Source organism: Gigantopelta aegis, chromosome 4 (assembly GCF_016097555.1).
Source record: "Gigantopelta aegis isolate Gae_Host chromosome 4, Gae_host_genome, whole genome shotgun sequence".
In the NCBI taxonomy this organism is placed as follows: Eukaryota; Metazoa; Mollusca; class Gastropoda; order Neomphalida; family Peltospiridae; genus Gigantopelta; species Gigantopelta aegis.
In genome coordinates, this window is record NC_054702.1 from 72,136,676 (window position 1) to 72,152,717 (window position 16,042).

The 16,042-nt window shown below is 34.5% G+C and overlaps 1 protein-coding gene across 1 annotated transcript; it reads right to left on the bottom strand.

Annotated features, from left to right (window-relative positions):
- Positions 1 to 254: 254 nt before the first annotated feature.
- LOC121371055 (WD repeat-containing protein 92-like) lies at positions 255 to 15,838 on the bottom strand. Its single transcript, XM_041496676.1, has 8 exons — positions 15,550 to 15,838; positions 9,640 to 9,740; positions 7,963 to 8,093; positions 6,891 to 6,992; positions 5,744 to 5,859; positions 4,679 to 4,813; positions 2,439 to 2,536; positions 255 to 1,817 (listed from the first exon to the last, which is right to left on the bottom strand). Exons 1-8 carry the CDS (start codon positions 15,721 to 15,723, stop codon positions 1,610 to 1,612), a joined length of 1,065 nt encoding a protein of 354 aa, XP_041352610.1. The 5' UTR covers positions 15,724 to 15,838; the 3' UTR covers positions 255 to 1,609.
- Positions 15,839 to 16,042: the final 204 nt, after the last annotated feature.

Below are 16,042 nucleotides of genomic sequence, written 5' to 3' on the forward strand. Positions count from 1 at the left end.
TAAATTCATGTCTTGGGACTCCTTACTGAAAAAAACTGAACATGCCATATTGTTACTGATTAGTATTCCAAGCACCTTCTGGCTCTAATGAGTCAATATCTTGTTAATTATATTATATAACACCATATATTATTCTTGGCCCAACAACTCATACCACAAGAAGTACAATCCAGATGTTGTCAGTGAAACACTCACATTAGCAAAGAAAAGATTTAGTTTCACAACAACAAAAAAACAACTTATTAAAATTTTCATCACTTTTCATAGTATACATTTATTAACATAAATACATGGAATGATGCAGAAACACTGGACAGATGAAACTGGAAACAAAACAGTAAAAATTAATAACTCCCATTAACTTAAAGAGATCAATGTTTTATTGTTTTATCTTAACTACTGCTACATATAGTACTAACAGGGCTCTGCCTGTACACCGATAAATTAGCTAATTACTAATTTTTATACACAGTGCCTATAATATTTGGCTAATGAGATATTCTTTAAAGGAAAAACTTTACAAGATCCGTTCCAATGTGAGCCCAGACTATGAAGTCCAGAGGTGGATCTAACGGGTGGTCCCAGGTCCCCCCTAAATTTTGCGACAATTATAATTTTATTATATACATGTATTACATTTATTTTATTTTTTTACGATCCCCCTCCAAACCTCCCCAAAAATTCCTTTGGCATTCCACCTCATGTCATTAGGGCCCCCTTAAATGGATTTTCTGGATCCGCCACTGAAGTCGATCAGATTGAAAAGACAGTTCTGTGACACAATGAACCCTCCACCACATCCTAGGTACTTTTTCTGGTATATTTCAGCAGTTTAATAAATTGTCTATCTGACCTATGGTTCAAACATGGGCTTGATGAATACATGTGTTTTGTAAAATATACCATGGACTTAAAATGTGACATTTGTTGCACTTCTAGAAATGCTGTATTTCAAGAGGTGACAGAACAGTGATAACATTCCATTCCATCATTTTCAGAAACAAATGCGTTCTTATTTCAAGACAGAGCTAGACAACAGAGTAAAAGTCTGTTTTCTTCAATCAGCTATCTAGCCTTTAAAACAACTACAGCAGTCCATCAAGAAATCAGGCATGTCGAAATCAGCTGACAACTGACTAATTTCACCAGCCATTTAACTTCTGTGCCACGTCTGTTTTACAAATTACATTGCAGATTAATTACGTTGTTTAGGAAGATGCTTTGAATCTCATCACTTTATACTTTGTTCTTACTGCATTAGCAGCCTCTTACTGTAAAACATCATACTGAACACCCTGAGCAATGTTTGTAACAAACTACAGTCAGTCTTCGCCACCAACAAAATCAAGGTGAGCTGTAGATCACCCTCCTGAAATTATGCTAGGCAAGCAATCGCATGAAGTTTCAAAATAAAACGTATTAAAAATTTAACTTCAAGGTGATCTATTTGCTGCTCTGTGAAAACTTTTCAGGTGAATATGGAGGGGAGCAGGAGTGATCAGTTGCCCTTCCTGGCAAAGACTAACCGTAGTTCATCAATCAATGTTGTTGATTTCTTCACACTCTAGCTAGACAGCTTGTAACGATCGGTTATCATCTCCATAGACTCTCAGACCCTGTTCAGCTTGGTGACGATAAGAACGCGCAGGTTCTGGTCAAACGAGGTGCACACACACAGTCCCTCCTTGTCGGGGCTCCAGTCCATGCTGCTGATCGGCTGTGTCGACAGTGTCACATTCTGTAGTAGATTCACCGTTCCTGCCACGCCCATCTCCACACCCTTTCCATCCTTCTCAACTCGTTTTGATGGATAGGAACTTAAAAGAAACATGCATTCACCGTATTTTTCAAAACTTTCTAAAAACATTTACCAAAAACAGACTACTTTCTTTTTACTGCAGTATAGGACTTTAGAAAAAAAAACCCTGGTTTTTTTATACTAAATAATTAACCAGATAGTCAGATCACCTTCTATTTCTAGCTCTAATATTTAATTCTTCATTCAGTAGTAATTGAAATGAACAGTTGGTGTACAGAACCATGCATAATAATAAATCATTCATTATAAAATCTCACAATAAAAGTTACAAAATTTTCAAATAAATGCAAGCTTTATCAATGTAACAGTTAAAAAATGTATACATATTCTGCCAACCTAAGTTGCAGGTTTGCCTCTTTTATACTAGCTGTACTGAAGGAAAATTAATAGTATTTTTCCTTTTCAAAACGTTGTACTATACTACAAATCACAATTGTAACAAAATTAATTTTGAGCACTATGATTTAATCTAGAGCAGTTTTTCAAACAAAACCATCTAATTGACAATAGCACAAATTTAACAAATTTAATTTTCAGCACTATTATTTAATCTTGTTACAGTTTCTAAATATAAATCAGCAAGTGACAGTAACAAATATAACAAACAAAAATGTCTTACTATTTCCACAGATTAAGTGACCCATTTCCTCCTGATGTCATGAAGATATCTCTGTTCTGTGGAAGATGTCTTGCCAACCATACAGTTGACTTGTGAGCCTAGATTGAAGTAAACAATGAAATTAACTCAAGATGCAAACAAAAGAGTAAATTAATGACAAACAACTGACGATTTGAACAATTTAAACAGTACCACAACCATCTTTCAGTTAGTGTCTCAAAAATTTTCAACTCATGTTAAAAACAATGATTTGGTATGACTTGAGCTTATTAAAGTACAAAATGTAGTGACATTATTCTTATAGAATTTGTGATCAACTGTCAGTCTGCAAACACAGATCAATGATCTACTAATCTATGAATATGCATTGTTCTTTTGGGTCCTAAATCTTCTATTTTATGCCAAACAGGTTTGAAGTGTAGGTTTTATATTTCAATATACACATTTTTAAATAACTTTCGTTGCACAAAATAATTTAAATCTTAAATATATTTCAATTAGTATTTCATTTCCTAAAGTAATATTAGTGCACGAAGGACTACAGAACTTGAAGGGAAGTAACTCTGTATTGTACTTTATCAAGAAACTTGTACTTCATTAATTAGTCAAATGGGTCAGCAAGAAATGCTTTATTAACTTCATTAATCAGAACATCACTAGGTTCCTCAACTATAAGAATAACATACAGTTGAATCCCGTTGGCTCGAACCCCGTTGGTGCCCGGGTAGTTCGACGGAACCATTCGGCCAACATCGAATAGAAAGTTAGTTAGAAAGTTGAATGACATATATATTATTTTGGTAACTGCAAACTTAAAAAATTCATCAAAGTGTTATATATAGAGGATTCGTCACGAGTATTTTTTAATATGGAACATATCAATGGAGTCTATGTTAATCGGTATTTGTCGAGGCTCTGCCAAGACAAATACCGATTAACTAGACAAGGTTGATATTTTACATATTAAAAAACACGAGTAGCGAATTCTAGTTATCCTATAACACTTCTAAAATAACATTCTAATTACTTTTTTGAGTAAATCACAGTACTAAAGATGCCGCCATCGATAATATGACGTCATCACGATTAGCACAGATTAGTTTGACGTCACGCATTTAAAACAAATCTTTGAAAACGTTACGCTCAGGTACACGGGTCTTGTTGGCTTGTAAGCAAATGACCCATCCACAGCAACAAATTACCTAGAGACCTTGCAGATTTGCATACCATTATTAACCGGGTTAATAAAGTAAATTATCATATAGGTTTATGACATGGATATCATGGGCGAGTTATAGGATAAAACAAAATATCTGAGTGAAAGGATTTATCACAAATTATGCCGATTGTGTAATGCAGAAGTCCTTGTCGGTATTAATTAAATGTGTGGTTGCTGAAGTAATGACAGCTGAGTAACTCACCCATTGTTTCATTTAAAACTGGTCTTGTATAATTATTTACAATGTCTATCACTACCCAAGTATACATATATATGTGTGCGCGTCTGATTAGCACATTTTAGTAATAATTACAATGTGACATTACATTATATTTATTCTAATTGTATTTTATTATTGCCTTTATTATTCTACTGTATTTGTATTATACTATTGTCTCTATTACTGTATTGCATTTGTATTAGTACCATTGTTCTATTGTCTCCGGTAAACCCTATCTTGTCACTACAGTTGATATATCATGTTCCTCATATGCCGTTGTGTAACGACCTGAGCGTTATAAAGTTCTATTCTGTAGACATATTCTTAGTAACGCTTCACGCCGAGACCATTTTGTGCACTAATTGTTTGATTGGTATCACAGTTCATCGAACAGGTACCGTAACACTAGCTGTACTGGTATGGTAAAGAAAGGATTGCATGGCTATTGTTGCGATTCTCCGAAGGTTGTAATAAACAACTGCGCAAGTGCAGCAATTGTCCTTTTCGGTGGTTTTCCAAAATTATTTGATGGATCACCAGGTCAAGGGAAATATAGCTAATAACACAGACGGGGCTGATAATTTAGTTCGAGCGAAGGCTTATAGTCGACCCTGGATGTGTTCGACACATCACCAGTTAATGTAAGGGTTTACCAAACAAAAAACTTGGGACTTCGTTTTTGGTTCGAGCATTGCGGTGTGATCGACCCTTTCAAGGTCGAGCCAACGAGACTCAACTATATTGTGATATAAAATAAAGTATTTGCCCTCCACAGGTCTAAAACAGGACGAAACATATTACCTTTTCTACGAGACTTGCAAATCCTTTTTGTGGATGCTGCGTCCGCATATCGAAGACATGAAACTTCGACTCCAGTGTGGTGACCACAAGCTTGTTCATATTGATGTCCTTTCTGTCAAACTCCACACAACACACCTGGTTAATGTTAACTCAGTCCATTAGAAAACAAAGTAGTTACAAATAATGCTTCTTTTTACTGTAAACAAAATAAACTCACCTCAACAATAAATACATTTTTGAGATGGTTAATGGTTATGTAATTTAATATACTTGAATGAAAATCGGGCTATTTATTTTTTCTTCGTAACAGTTTTTAGTGAACTTATTTTATTGCTGTGTCAGTGGTACAGAGCATGGTCACCTGGATGTTATTGAAACAAGGTGCACCATGTTATGATTGTTTTCATATGTTTTTAGGTATAGACAAACCGGAGTCCCTTTAACCCAGCCATTGTTAATTTGTAGGTTGGATGGTCAGTAAAAATTAAAGAAACAGTGAAATTTACTGATTAAATAAACCACTGGTATATCATTCATGTTACCACCAAAAGCACAAAAGCCATATTTGTGAAGGTTATTTACAAAATTTAATGGCTCAAGCATATTACCTAAATTTTGCCACATTTTGCAAGGATTCAGAATTCCTAATGTCTGACATGCCATATGAATGTTCATGTCAGATAATTAACTTTGTAACAACAGTATTCCGACTGGCCAGTGATATTATTATAGCAATTCTTTATACCAAAGATGTCCAGTAAAACTTGTTTTGAAGTTTTAGTAATTAAAAGCAAATAACAACCGAATTGCTTATCTTAAAATGAATATTACGGTTGGCAAGTGTGAAAATATGAGTTAAATAAAGATGTGATTGACAAGTAAACAATTTTTAAATGTTCCAACTGCTCCTGTTTTGTTAACATTTCTTAAAAATTAAGACAACTTGCGTGTATGTAAATCCAGGTTGTTGTATTAAGCTACATGAATTAAAAATTTAGTTCACAATCTTATCCCAGATTTCTTTCTCTGTGTAAAACTGTTTAAACAAAAATCTAATTATCATACCCCATTTTTAACATTGGTCTCCCACCGCAGCGCCATTGCTCTCAAGTCAAACAACTTGACATCTCCATTGTCATAACCAGCACACACACACCGGTCATGCTGATTGAAGGCATGTCCTAAATATACAAAAAATAGTTATAACCTTCACACCAACAGAATAACAACTTCTTTAACTGTCCAAGATTACAGAAAATATTTGTTACGGCAAGGGAAATAATCCTACCAAAATGTGGGAAAGAAGCAGGTCTGGATGTTAGCTTTGGCAGGTTGATCACGTTTATGGTTTATAATATACATATAAAACAAACATTATTAATAGTGCTAAAAGCTAAATATTTTATGTCATACAACATAAACAATTTATGGATGGATGTATCTAGACTTTTCTGAAGAAAATGACTTTGAGGACAAAAGTGATGTCAAGGGAAGGACAAAAAATACAAATACAGCAAAGTACTCTTATAATGAACTGGAAGGGACCATGTTAGTTAGTTCGTTATAGCAGTAGTTCGTTGTACACATTTGCATAAGTTGGTTATTAATGTATAGTGAAAGAAAGAAAGAAAGAAATGTTTTATTTAACGACGCACGGTTATACGGCGTCAGACATATGGTTAAGGACCACACAGATTTTGAGAGGAAACCTGCTGTCGCCACTACATGGGCTACTCTTTCCGATTAGCAGCAAGGGATCTTTTATTTGCGCTTCCCACAGGCAGGATAGCACAAACCATGGCCTTTGTTGAACCAGTTATGGATCACTGGTCGATGCAAGTGGTTTACACCTACCCATTGAGCCTTGCGGAGCACTCACCCAGGGTTTGGAGCCGTTATCTGGATTAAAAATCCCATGCCTCGACTGGGATCCGAACCCAGTACCTACCAGCCTGTAGAACAATGGCCTAACCACGACGCCGGTTAATGTATAGGGAGACAAAACAGGACTTTACGATCAGTTCATTCTATGCAGTAGTTCGTTCTAAGCATGTTTATTATAAGTGTACAATATAAATAGAAACATTTAATGTAACAATCAGTATGATGAATCAAGTAATATTAATTAATATAAAGGATGCTCCATATTCAGTCATCTAAAGCCACACACACAAACCTAGGTTTTCTATCTTAATATAACAAAAACTCATACCAAATGCAACGGCCCAAACATCTCTCTTTGTTTCTCCTTCACTTGCTTCCATTGTGGCTACAGGGTCATTCTTTTGACGAGGATCCCACACTTTGACAACACCTGGTTAAAACAAGATCAGTAACATTGTATCAAAAGCTCATCGTTCAGAAGTGGATCTCACACTGTCATTGAAATGGTAAAAACTCACAGTAATAGAAAGTTTGTTTTGTTTAACAAAACCACATTGATTTATTAATCTTCGGCTACTGGATGTCAAACATTTGGTAATTTTGACATATAGTCTTAGAGAGGAAACCTGTTAAATTTTTCATTAGTAGCAAGGAATCTTTTATATGCATCATTCCATAGACAGCATAACACATACCACAGCCTTTGATATACCAGTCGTGGTGTACTGACTGGAAAGAGAAATAGCCCAATGGGCCCACTGACGGGGATCGATCCCAAACCGACCGTGCATCAAATGAGCGCTTTATTACTGGACTATGTCCCACTCTTCACAGCAATAGAGAATTCTACAAGTGAAATATTGTACTTTGTGTAACATCAAACTACATCAAATCTAGTTACATTGAATCAGCTAACTAACTATAAAAAAGAGGTCCAAGCAGCCCTGAATGTAACCTAAGTACTCACTAGTCCAGGCGTGCTTAATACCTAAAGGTATGTATCAGCCATTATGGTGACCACACTGTTGTACTAAATCTAAATTCATGCATTGTCTCGTAACCATACAATGACACTCGGATCAGTAGATGTTTAGCTCTGGACCCCGTTCCAGAAAGCAATCTTAGCCCTAAGATCAACTTAAGTGCATAGGGTAGCTATGCGCTTAAGTAATCTTAGGGCTAAGGTCGCTTCGTGGAACGGGGCCCTGACCAATAAACTTTCTTGTATTATTATTGAAACGTCATTTTAGCTAAATAGCAAAGTCGTATGTCAGAAGTAAGTTAGATGTTGATATCAGATATTTTAAAGCTACTTTTAATAAGCTCCAACTTTGGTGGGCATCAGACAGTTACAGTTTAATATATCAAAATGTAAAATCTATCTTAAATGATTTCCTCACCATCTCGACTAGCTGTAGCTATTTCTGGTGCACCCTCACCAATTCCCAGGCCTCCCACTCCATCAATAGCATTTATTATTTCCTTGTGACCTTTCACCGAATATACTGGTAATTCTGTGGACTCAAGATTCCTGCAAGACAACATTTAAAAATCCATCATAATCACAATCTTTACTGGTTTTAAACTGATTAGCATTCTCAGGTAATCTAAATTAACACAGACTAGCATTTACTCCAAGGCCATAGACAACTGAATTCTTTTTTAGACCACCATTTATAAAGAAGTATAAATAGCCAACGTTATCAGTGTTCTCGCTGGGTGAAAATTAAAGGAGGGCGGCCGCTCGGCACCACACCCTTCAAAAAAAAATAAAAACCACACCAATAAACGAAAAGCAAAAAAAAAAAAAAAAAAAAAAAAAAAAAAAAAAGGGGGGGGGGGGAGGAGTAGTAGTTTGGTTACCATATTGTTTTGTGTTGGTAGACTTTGGGAAAAGACATACTCCTTATTTGGCCTACAAAAAAGTGCAAAGGGGTTTATAAAAAGACTCGTCCTTTAATTGAACCGAAGATGATATCGGTCTGACATTCATGGGCAGTTCCGTTTTTTGCTGGACCGATCACAGTTTTAATATTATTATTTTTAATAAAGATTTCAAGATATACGAAAAACAATAAAGATGTTTGTAAAGTGATCTAATGTCAGATACATTTTTGTTATTTCCATCTTCATCGAATGAATCGATCGCTGTGATAAAATATCGCCAGCTGATAAAAAGTAGTTTCGTTTTTGTAAAGACGGTGTATATATTATTTGGCACTCAAGATAAACGACTTTAATGATAAACACTACCACTTCTGTTGTTTTTATAAGCGTTCATATCCCCTCAAAATTAAAAGTTTACAATATTTTATAAAGAACTACTGAATAAACGAAAGTAAAAATCATCAGTTTCAAGCAATTATATCTGCAACTGAGGACAAAATATCAAACGATAGTTAGTGGAAACAAAAGACAGAATGACCGTTCTGATCACGTGACAAATTTGGCGCCAAATAAGAGGGTTGTTTTTTTCAATCGGAGATTGCCGAATCCGTAAAAAATAAAATGTTTTCATTGCTTACATAAAATATAACTTTTATTGTGTCTGTCAAACATACAAATGAATACAGATATTAGACAAAATAGAGGCTGTTAAAAAATACTGTTAAATTACGTTACGGTAACTGTCGTAAATGTTTTGTCAATTGCTTTTTCGTACACAACGTGGCTTGTTTCCTTTGATGTCCAGTGTCACAGTGTGCAGACTGATCATTGTTTTTTGTGTGAAACAAAAGTGCATTTGGAAATAGCAGAGATAGGTGCTGGAAAATAAAGAGGGGTGCTAAAAAATAAAGGAGGGCGCTAAAAAATAAAGGAGGGCAGGGAACGTGAAAGGAGGGCGGTAAAATGGAATAGCGGTGTGGGGCGCCCTGCTTAAATGGAGCAGCGAGAACACTGGTTATAAAATCATGTTTTAAGCTAACAGATTTTTAAATGTTCTTTATACATTACACAATAATAGCTTGAGTGTTTTCTAACCCCACCCTGTTAATTGCTAGGGTTAAAAATTCAGGATAGTCCCTTTAATAGATTTAATAAAATCAACGAAATGAGCTACCAAGAATTAACAGTACCATATCTGCAATTTGCCATCAAAATCTCCAGTAGCTATGAATCTCTGCTGAAGACTGGAAGCTCCAAACGTGCTGCATTTGAATGATTTTGACTTCTCTATCTATAAAGAAAGCAAAGTAGTTGAAAATTAATGTTGGGAAAGATCCATGCTTGGAATCTCTCAGTTTGTTATCGGGTCATTAAAATAACATGAAAATAATTGATTACTAAGCAATATGAGCACTTATGATTAAAAGATTTCTGGTCTTCTGATATTTTCACTATTGCATGGATTAAAAAATGTATTTGGTGACGAGGGGACCAGCTGGAAAAAACTGTCAATTTCCAACAACCAGCAGTCACCAAAAGGTGCCTATAATATATATTTTCACCAAGTCTGACACCACAGATCTTTAGTATGATCTTTGTTGAGTTTACTGATCAATAACAATAAACGTACATGTTAGTGACTAGTACAAACGCTACAAGGAGAAACCCAACATCCTAATCCAAAACCAACTGACTCTGTGTTTGAGACAGGAGTGTCAAGTTTCTTCTGTAGGCTAAGTTGTATTAGTTGGCAACATATAAGTTTAATGTTATGTGTGAACTCCAATGATTGGTCAACTTGCCCTGTTGGTGTAATCTCAACAGGGCTAGCTCTGGATCAGCAGAACATTTGGCCAAATGATCCATTAAACTTCCAAAATTTATGCATACCCAATTTTGTAACAAAATATCAATTAATACATGAAACTGTTTTGCCAAATTGAAAATAAAATGTGCCAGTTGTTTTTAAAATGTGTGAATGGTGAATTTGGCGAGTGCCAATTATTCCCCCATCGTCAAACTAACACTAAAATAAAATGAATGATGATGTATATAAATTTACAATAATATATGGATGTCATTCCAATTGGTACTGTTGTAGACATCCTTGGGTGATGCATAAGTGATACTAAGTCCTCTCTAGCCATATTCCCACATGTAAAACGTGAGCTAGGAGGGTGAGGTGTATAAAATATTATAAGTACTTACAAAAATTCTTCCACATTTTACCCCCTCAAATATGGTTAATATGGAATGAAAAAAATATATATTTAAGGGTTTTTAGTTTGTTTGGGGTGGTTTTTTGTATTTAATGCAGATTATGCTATTGTCAACATCCCTAACTGTGTTATGCTTCAAACTCTGTTTGGTTTGTTTTCTCGTGCAAGGTTCGCGCTATCAACATTTGATTTGTTGTTGTTCATTTGTGAGGTTTTTCTTCACAGTTTGGGAACATTTCCATGAACAACAAAGTTGAAACAAGTAAGTATCTAAATAAAACCCCTTAAAACCAGTAATTTTAACAAGTCATTTTTTTTATTCCTTAAAATTACTGATATCGAGTTCACTTGATTCGTAGAAATTTAGTTAAAATGGAGGAAGATGAATTAACATTCAGTGTGTGTCACATGACCTCACATGTGCCAGATCAACATGGCCAAATCATTTAACTTTTTATGATTTTCATGTCCCCTGTTGTTAGATTTTGTTTTTTTATTATTAAATTCGATTTGCAAAAGGTATGTTGCATTTTTGTGCCCTTACTGTAGTGAATAGAGATATAGTCCATTCAGAAAAAAAATTGTACGTAATTTTCAGTGTTTAATTATTTAACTTAAGAATCATTCATTTGAACATTTTTAATTTACAAACTTCACTGGTATGAACATAATACCTATCTGTATAAATTGACATCAAGTGTTGTTAGTGATCATGGGGAAAACTGACTGCTCTTGACAAACCGAATTTTACAATGTAGTGGCTTTAAAAATGTAAAATAAAGACCTATCATGTGCAGAATGGTCATTTTTCCAAACGCATGTTCCTAAACGCAGTTAGAAACCACAACACTTTTTGGTTTATTGGATGGTGTTACACTTTTGTTATGTCTTTTTGGGGGGGGGGGGGGGGGGTCCCATTAAAGGGACATTCCTGAGTTTGCTGCAATTTTAACATGTTATCGACTAACAGAGACTTTTTAAGATTGTAATTATATATGAAATATATTTTCCTGCATAACATATTAGTGGCTCCATATTAAACGTGTTTCTGGTCGTTCTGATATTTGTACTAGTGTAAATTTGATTTTATTTCCTAAAATATATTTTTTCTTACGTATGAAATTATTTAAAAACAAAATCCAGTTTGGGCTTCTTACAAATATTAAGACGACCAAAAACACATTGAATATATAGACACTGATATTCTAAACAGGAAAATATATTTAATATGTAACTTTAATCATACAAATATTTTATTAGTCGAAAACATTTGACAATGCAGCAAACTCAGGAATGTCTCTTTAATATATTTTATTTCATGTACCATAACTAAAGATTATAGAATATTTTGTTTGTAAGTATAGTATTCATGTTTTTCCTGTTCGCCGAACGCAGTTTGGGATGTCGAAGGTTAAAGGGACACGCTGTTGTTTTTTGCTATTAAACCCATTTTTTCACAAATAAAATTGCACTTTACTTACCGTTTATTATTTAGAATATACATTTCCATTCACCTGAAGTGTTTTTTGGTAATCCTGGTAATCCTGGTGTTTGTAATACCACAAAATGCATTTTTCTTATTTCATAAAATGCCACGGGCCTCTAAGAAAAAAGACGTTGAGCAGACAAGGTCTAATCTATTTTTAGAGGGGATATTCCCATTTCAATGTCACCGACGTTGGTATACCACGTGACCATTATCATTTTGGTTTGGTTTGTTTTCTCGTGCACGGTTCGCACAATCAACATCCGATTTGTTGTCGTTTGCTTGTTGTTCATTTGTGAGATTTTTCTTCACAGTTCGTGAACATTTTCAGTAACAATAAAGTTCAGACAAGTAAGTATCTCAATACAAAACATTACAAACCCTTAAAACCAATAATTTTGCTAAGTCTTACGATATCTGGAGAGGGGATACAACCAGGACAGAACGGTTGGAACATGTCCAGGAGAGGTGAAAGGAATGCACCCCAAGTCTGTGCGCACTCTGTGAAATTTGTCGTGACGTAGGCATTGTTGTGCTTCGAGCGACATCTACCGGTGACATCAGAATACTAACTTTCAAAATTATTTCAAGCAATTGGGACATTTCCCATGGTATTTATCGATATAAAACCTACTTTTTCACTCCATTTGATAAAAACGTGATCTAAGTGTGTTACAGGTTTGTAGATTAACCAAATTATAATTTATTTTCGTTGGATGGAACTAGGGCATGCGGCTTTAAAGCTGTTTTTAGGTATGTGAGAAAAAAAATTCATATTCAGGTGATTGCAGTGCAATTGGTATCATTGGAAATAGCTAGAAATGACATTTAAAATGGTCTTTGAATTGTGATGATAGGATAAATATTGAGGGTGCTATGGTATTTTGAAGTCGCCTAATTTAGGGTGGTTTTTGTCAATGGATTTACATTTAAAACAAAAGAAACACTGTGACCATTTTCTTTAAAAATGTGCTTCAAAATGCCATACAACCCTTCATCTGTATCATTGGTAAGAAAGACTCCCACCACTAAGAGATGGGTTATTGCCTCTTAAAATCATCTTATCACAATATCAGTCATTTTAATTAACTAATAATTAATTAATTACCTACCTAATTACCCGGTAATTAGCGGTAGTCCCATTCTAAAAAATGCCCATAACATTTGGAATATTTCACAACAAAACCTGCACCAGCAGACAGCTATCAAAAAGTTCTATCAGATGGGTCTATTCTCACTTGAATAATCACATTCAAAACATATTAAAACGAACATCAAAACTGATGAAAATAAACCATATGTAGAAAATAAACACTGAGCACATGGCTAATTTCAATGTAAACAACAGTCTGGACCAATCAGGTGGCAGCATTTGGGTCACGTGACCTAATTTCCAGTTGCGTGCACACTTTTAGAACAAAACATGCCAGACAAAATCATTAACCATCGGCATTATTAAATCTCAAATTTCAATGAAATGCATATCAGTCATCTTTTCTTGTTAATAAACTATTCTGATTACAATTTGAAGAATTCCAATGAGATTAACCATCATTATTTTGAGGTTGATTATCAAAGGTTTGTTGACAAAACAGCCCATCAACGGCTTGGACACCCGATCCTGCTGCTGATATAAATCAGTGGCTGTATGTAGGATTGTCTTGAAAATCCACATAAAGGTAGTTCATCAAGATAAACGTCTCCGGCACGATATTTATTATTGTGATGTTTATTGCTGTGCCGGAGACGTTTATCCATTGGATCGAATTTTCCATTTGCAATCACGATTTAATAAAATCAGGCATATGTGCTTTATTTAAGAGCCTCAACACGTACAACAACATATTTTAATAAATTTTAGACAAAAATATTAAGTACAATACCTTTGGTAACCTTTCCAGGATTAGATGTTTGAAGATGACACATTTAAACATTTGAAAGCTATTTTTATCCTGGCACATCGAAAATGCGGAATGAAAATTTTGCGGAACGAGAATTATTCGTATCAAGCATTTTACGTACACCCAGTAAAAAGAAATATTGCGGAACTGAATGGAATTGATTATTAAATTTATTTATTTTGTTATTTTTGTTTCTACATATGTGCTTTGTGTGGGTTGCATTATATGCATTGTTAATAATATTATCACATTAAAGTTTTGGGGTGTATTATTCTTTTTTATTATTATTAAAAAAATAATGATTGTTAGTACAGGTCATTACTTATTTTAAGGCCTTCATTTATTTACTTTTTCCAAAATTATTATTTCCTTTAGTAATTGTTTTTAAATATTATTATTACAGGCCATTGCTTACATGTGTTTCAAAGGTTTTTTTCTTTTTTTCTCTCTTCTTTTTTGTTTTAATTTCATTTCTTTTTTTTAGCTATAATTACTGGTCATTAGTTATTTTAGGAGTTTTATTCAGTTAAATTTAATTGTTATTATTAATTTATTATCAATTAATTGATTTTTAAACAATATTATTCATTAAATAAGTTTATTTATTTATTATTATAAAACGTGATATTCCATTAAATATCGTGGAATAAACTTGTGAACCCGAGACGAATAATAATAAAAATAATCCGATTCCACCAACAGTTTTCAATCACATTTTAAATATGCTCACAATGGCCGGCGGGAATATTCGAGATTTTGTTCGTAACTGAAAATTGGATTAATGCAGGATTACTATTTGGACAAACTGTCTATTTATGCGTAAAACGTGACTCGGGAAGTTTTCTTTATACAGTAAGTGTTTATATTTATTGGTACATCTCATATTTCGCCACGAAATAATTAATTCCATGGTTGTATCGATTCCGCCTGAAATCTGGGCGGAAACTGCATGCTTGTTTTTGCTGTTCAAGTTGTAAACATCGGGTCCAATAAATGTCAAAATGTTAAAAAACGGACCGTAGATGTTTACCTTGGTGAACTAACATAAAGGTAGAAAAGAACACATACTACAGGTCTATATAAGTTTGAAAAGAGTCTTTACTCGCTTTTCGGTAAATCGGAGGCATTTTTTTATTGGTTATGTATACCGAAATTTTAACAGACGATTTGTGAAACTTCTAGGAATCTTATGAAAATAAATCGAAGACGAGGCAACTGCTGAAAATGTAAACTACGTCATCAGTATAAGTGTAGATTTTCAACCTTGCGCCCACGACCCCAAAAATGCACTTGAAAGTACAGCATTTCCACTGCCCGCTGCACTGCGATCAACCCAGAAACCAGGTATTTGACCTAAGCATATGCGATGCCTGGGGCCGATTCTCACATACCTACTGTTTTGAATATTTAACACAAACACATATGCTGATGAGAAAATAAAAAGAAAAACTAAAAAAAAAAAAAAAATGTGGCATATTAAATAAAGATGCTTACATCATGAATTAACTTGACGTCTCCATGGGAAACTTCATAAACTTGCAATGCACCGGTCCCCTTTGGGTAACTGCCCAACACTACGAACTTTGCAGAGCATGGAATCCACTTCGCGTCAAATAACGTGTATGTTAGCGGTTTCTGAACATGTGCAATAATTTGTGGCTTATCCATACTATTGTCTACTTAAAAACGTCTTCTACCCGATATAGTACACATATATATAAAACGGGAATCGGTGAAAACAAACGCTCACATGTCATAACACAACATGGAATTCTCTAGATTGTAGAGTAATCTGCCCTTCTTATCCGTCACCATCGGGACATCCCGGCTAGTTACGGATCAAACCGGAGACTCCGAAACCGATCGAAATATTCCGGAGTTAAGAGTGACTTTGGGGATACCGAATGTCATTTTCACAGTTAACTGTTAAAATGTAGGCGCCTGTGCAGAGGGAGGGTTTTGGAGTAAAATATGTCTAGACCCTTCC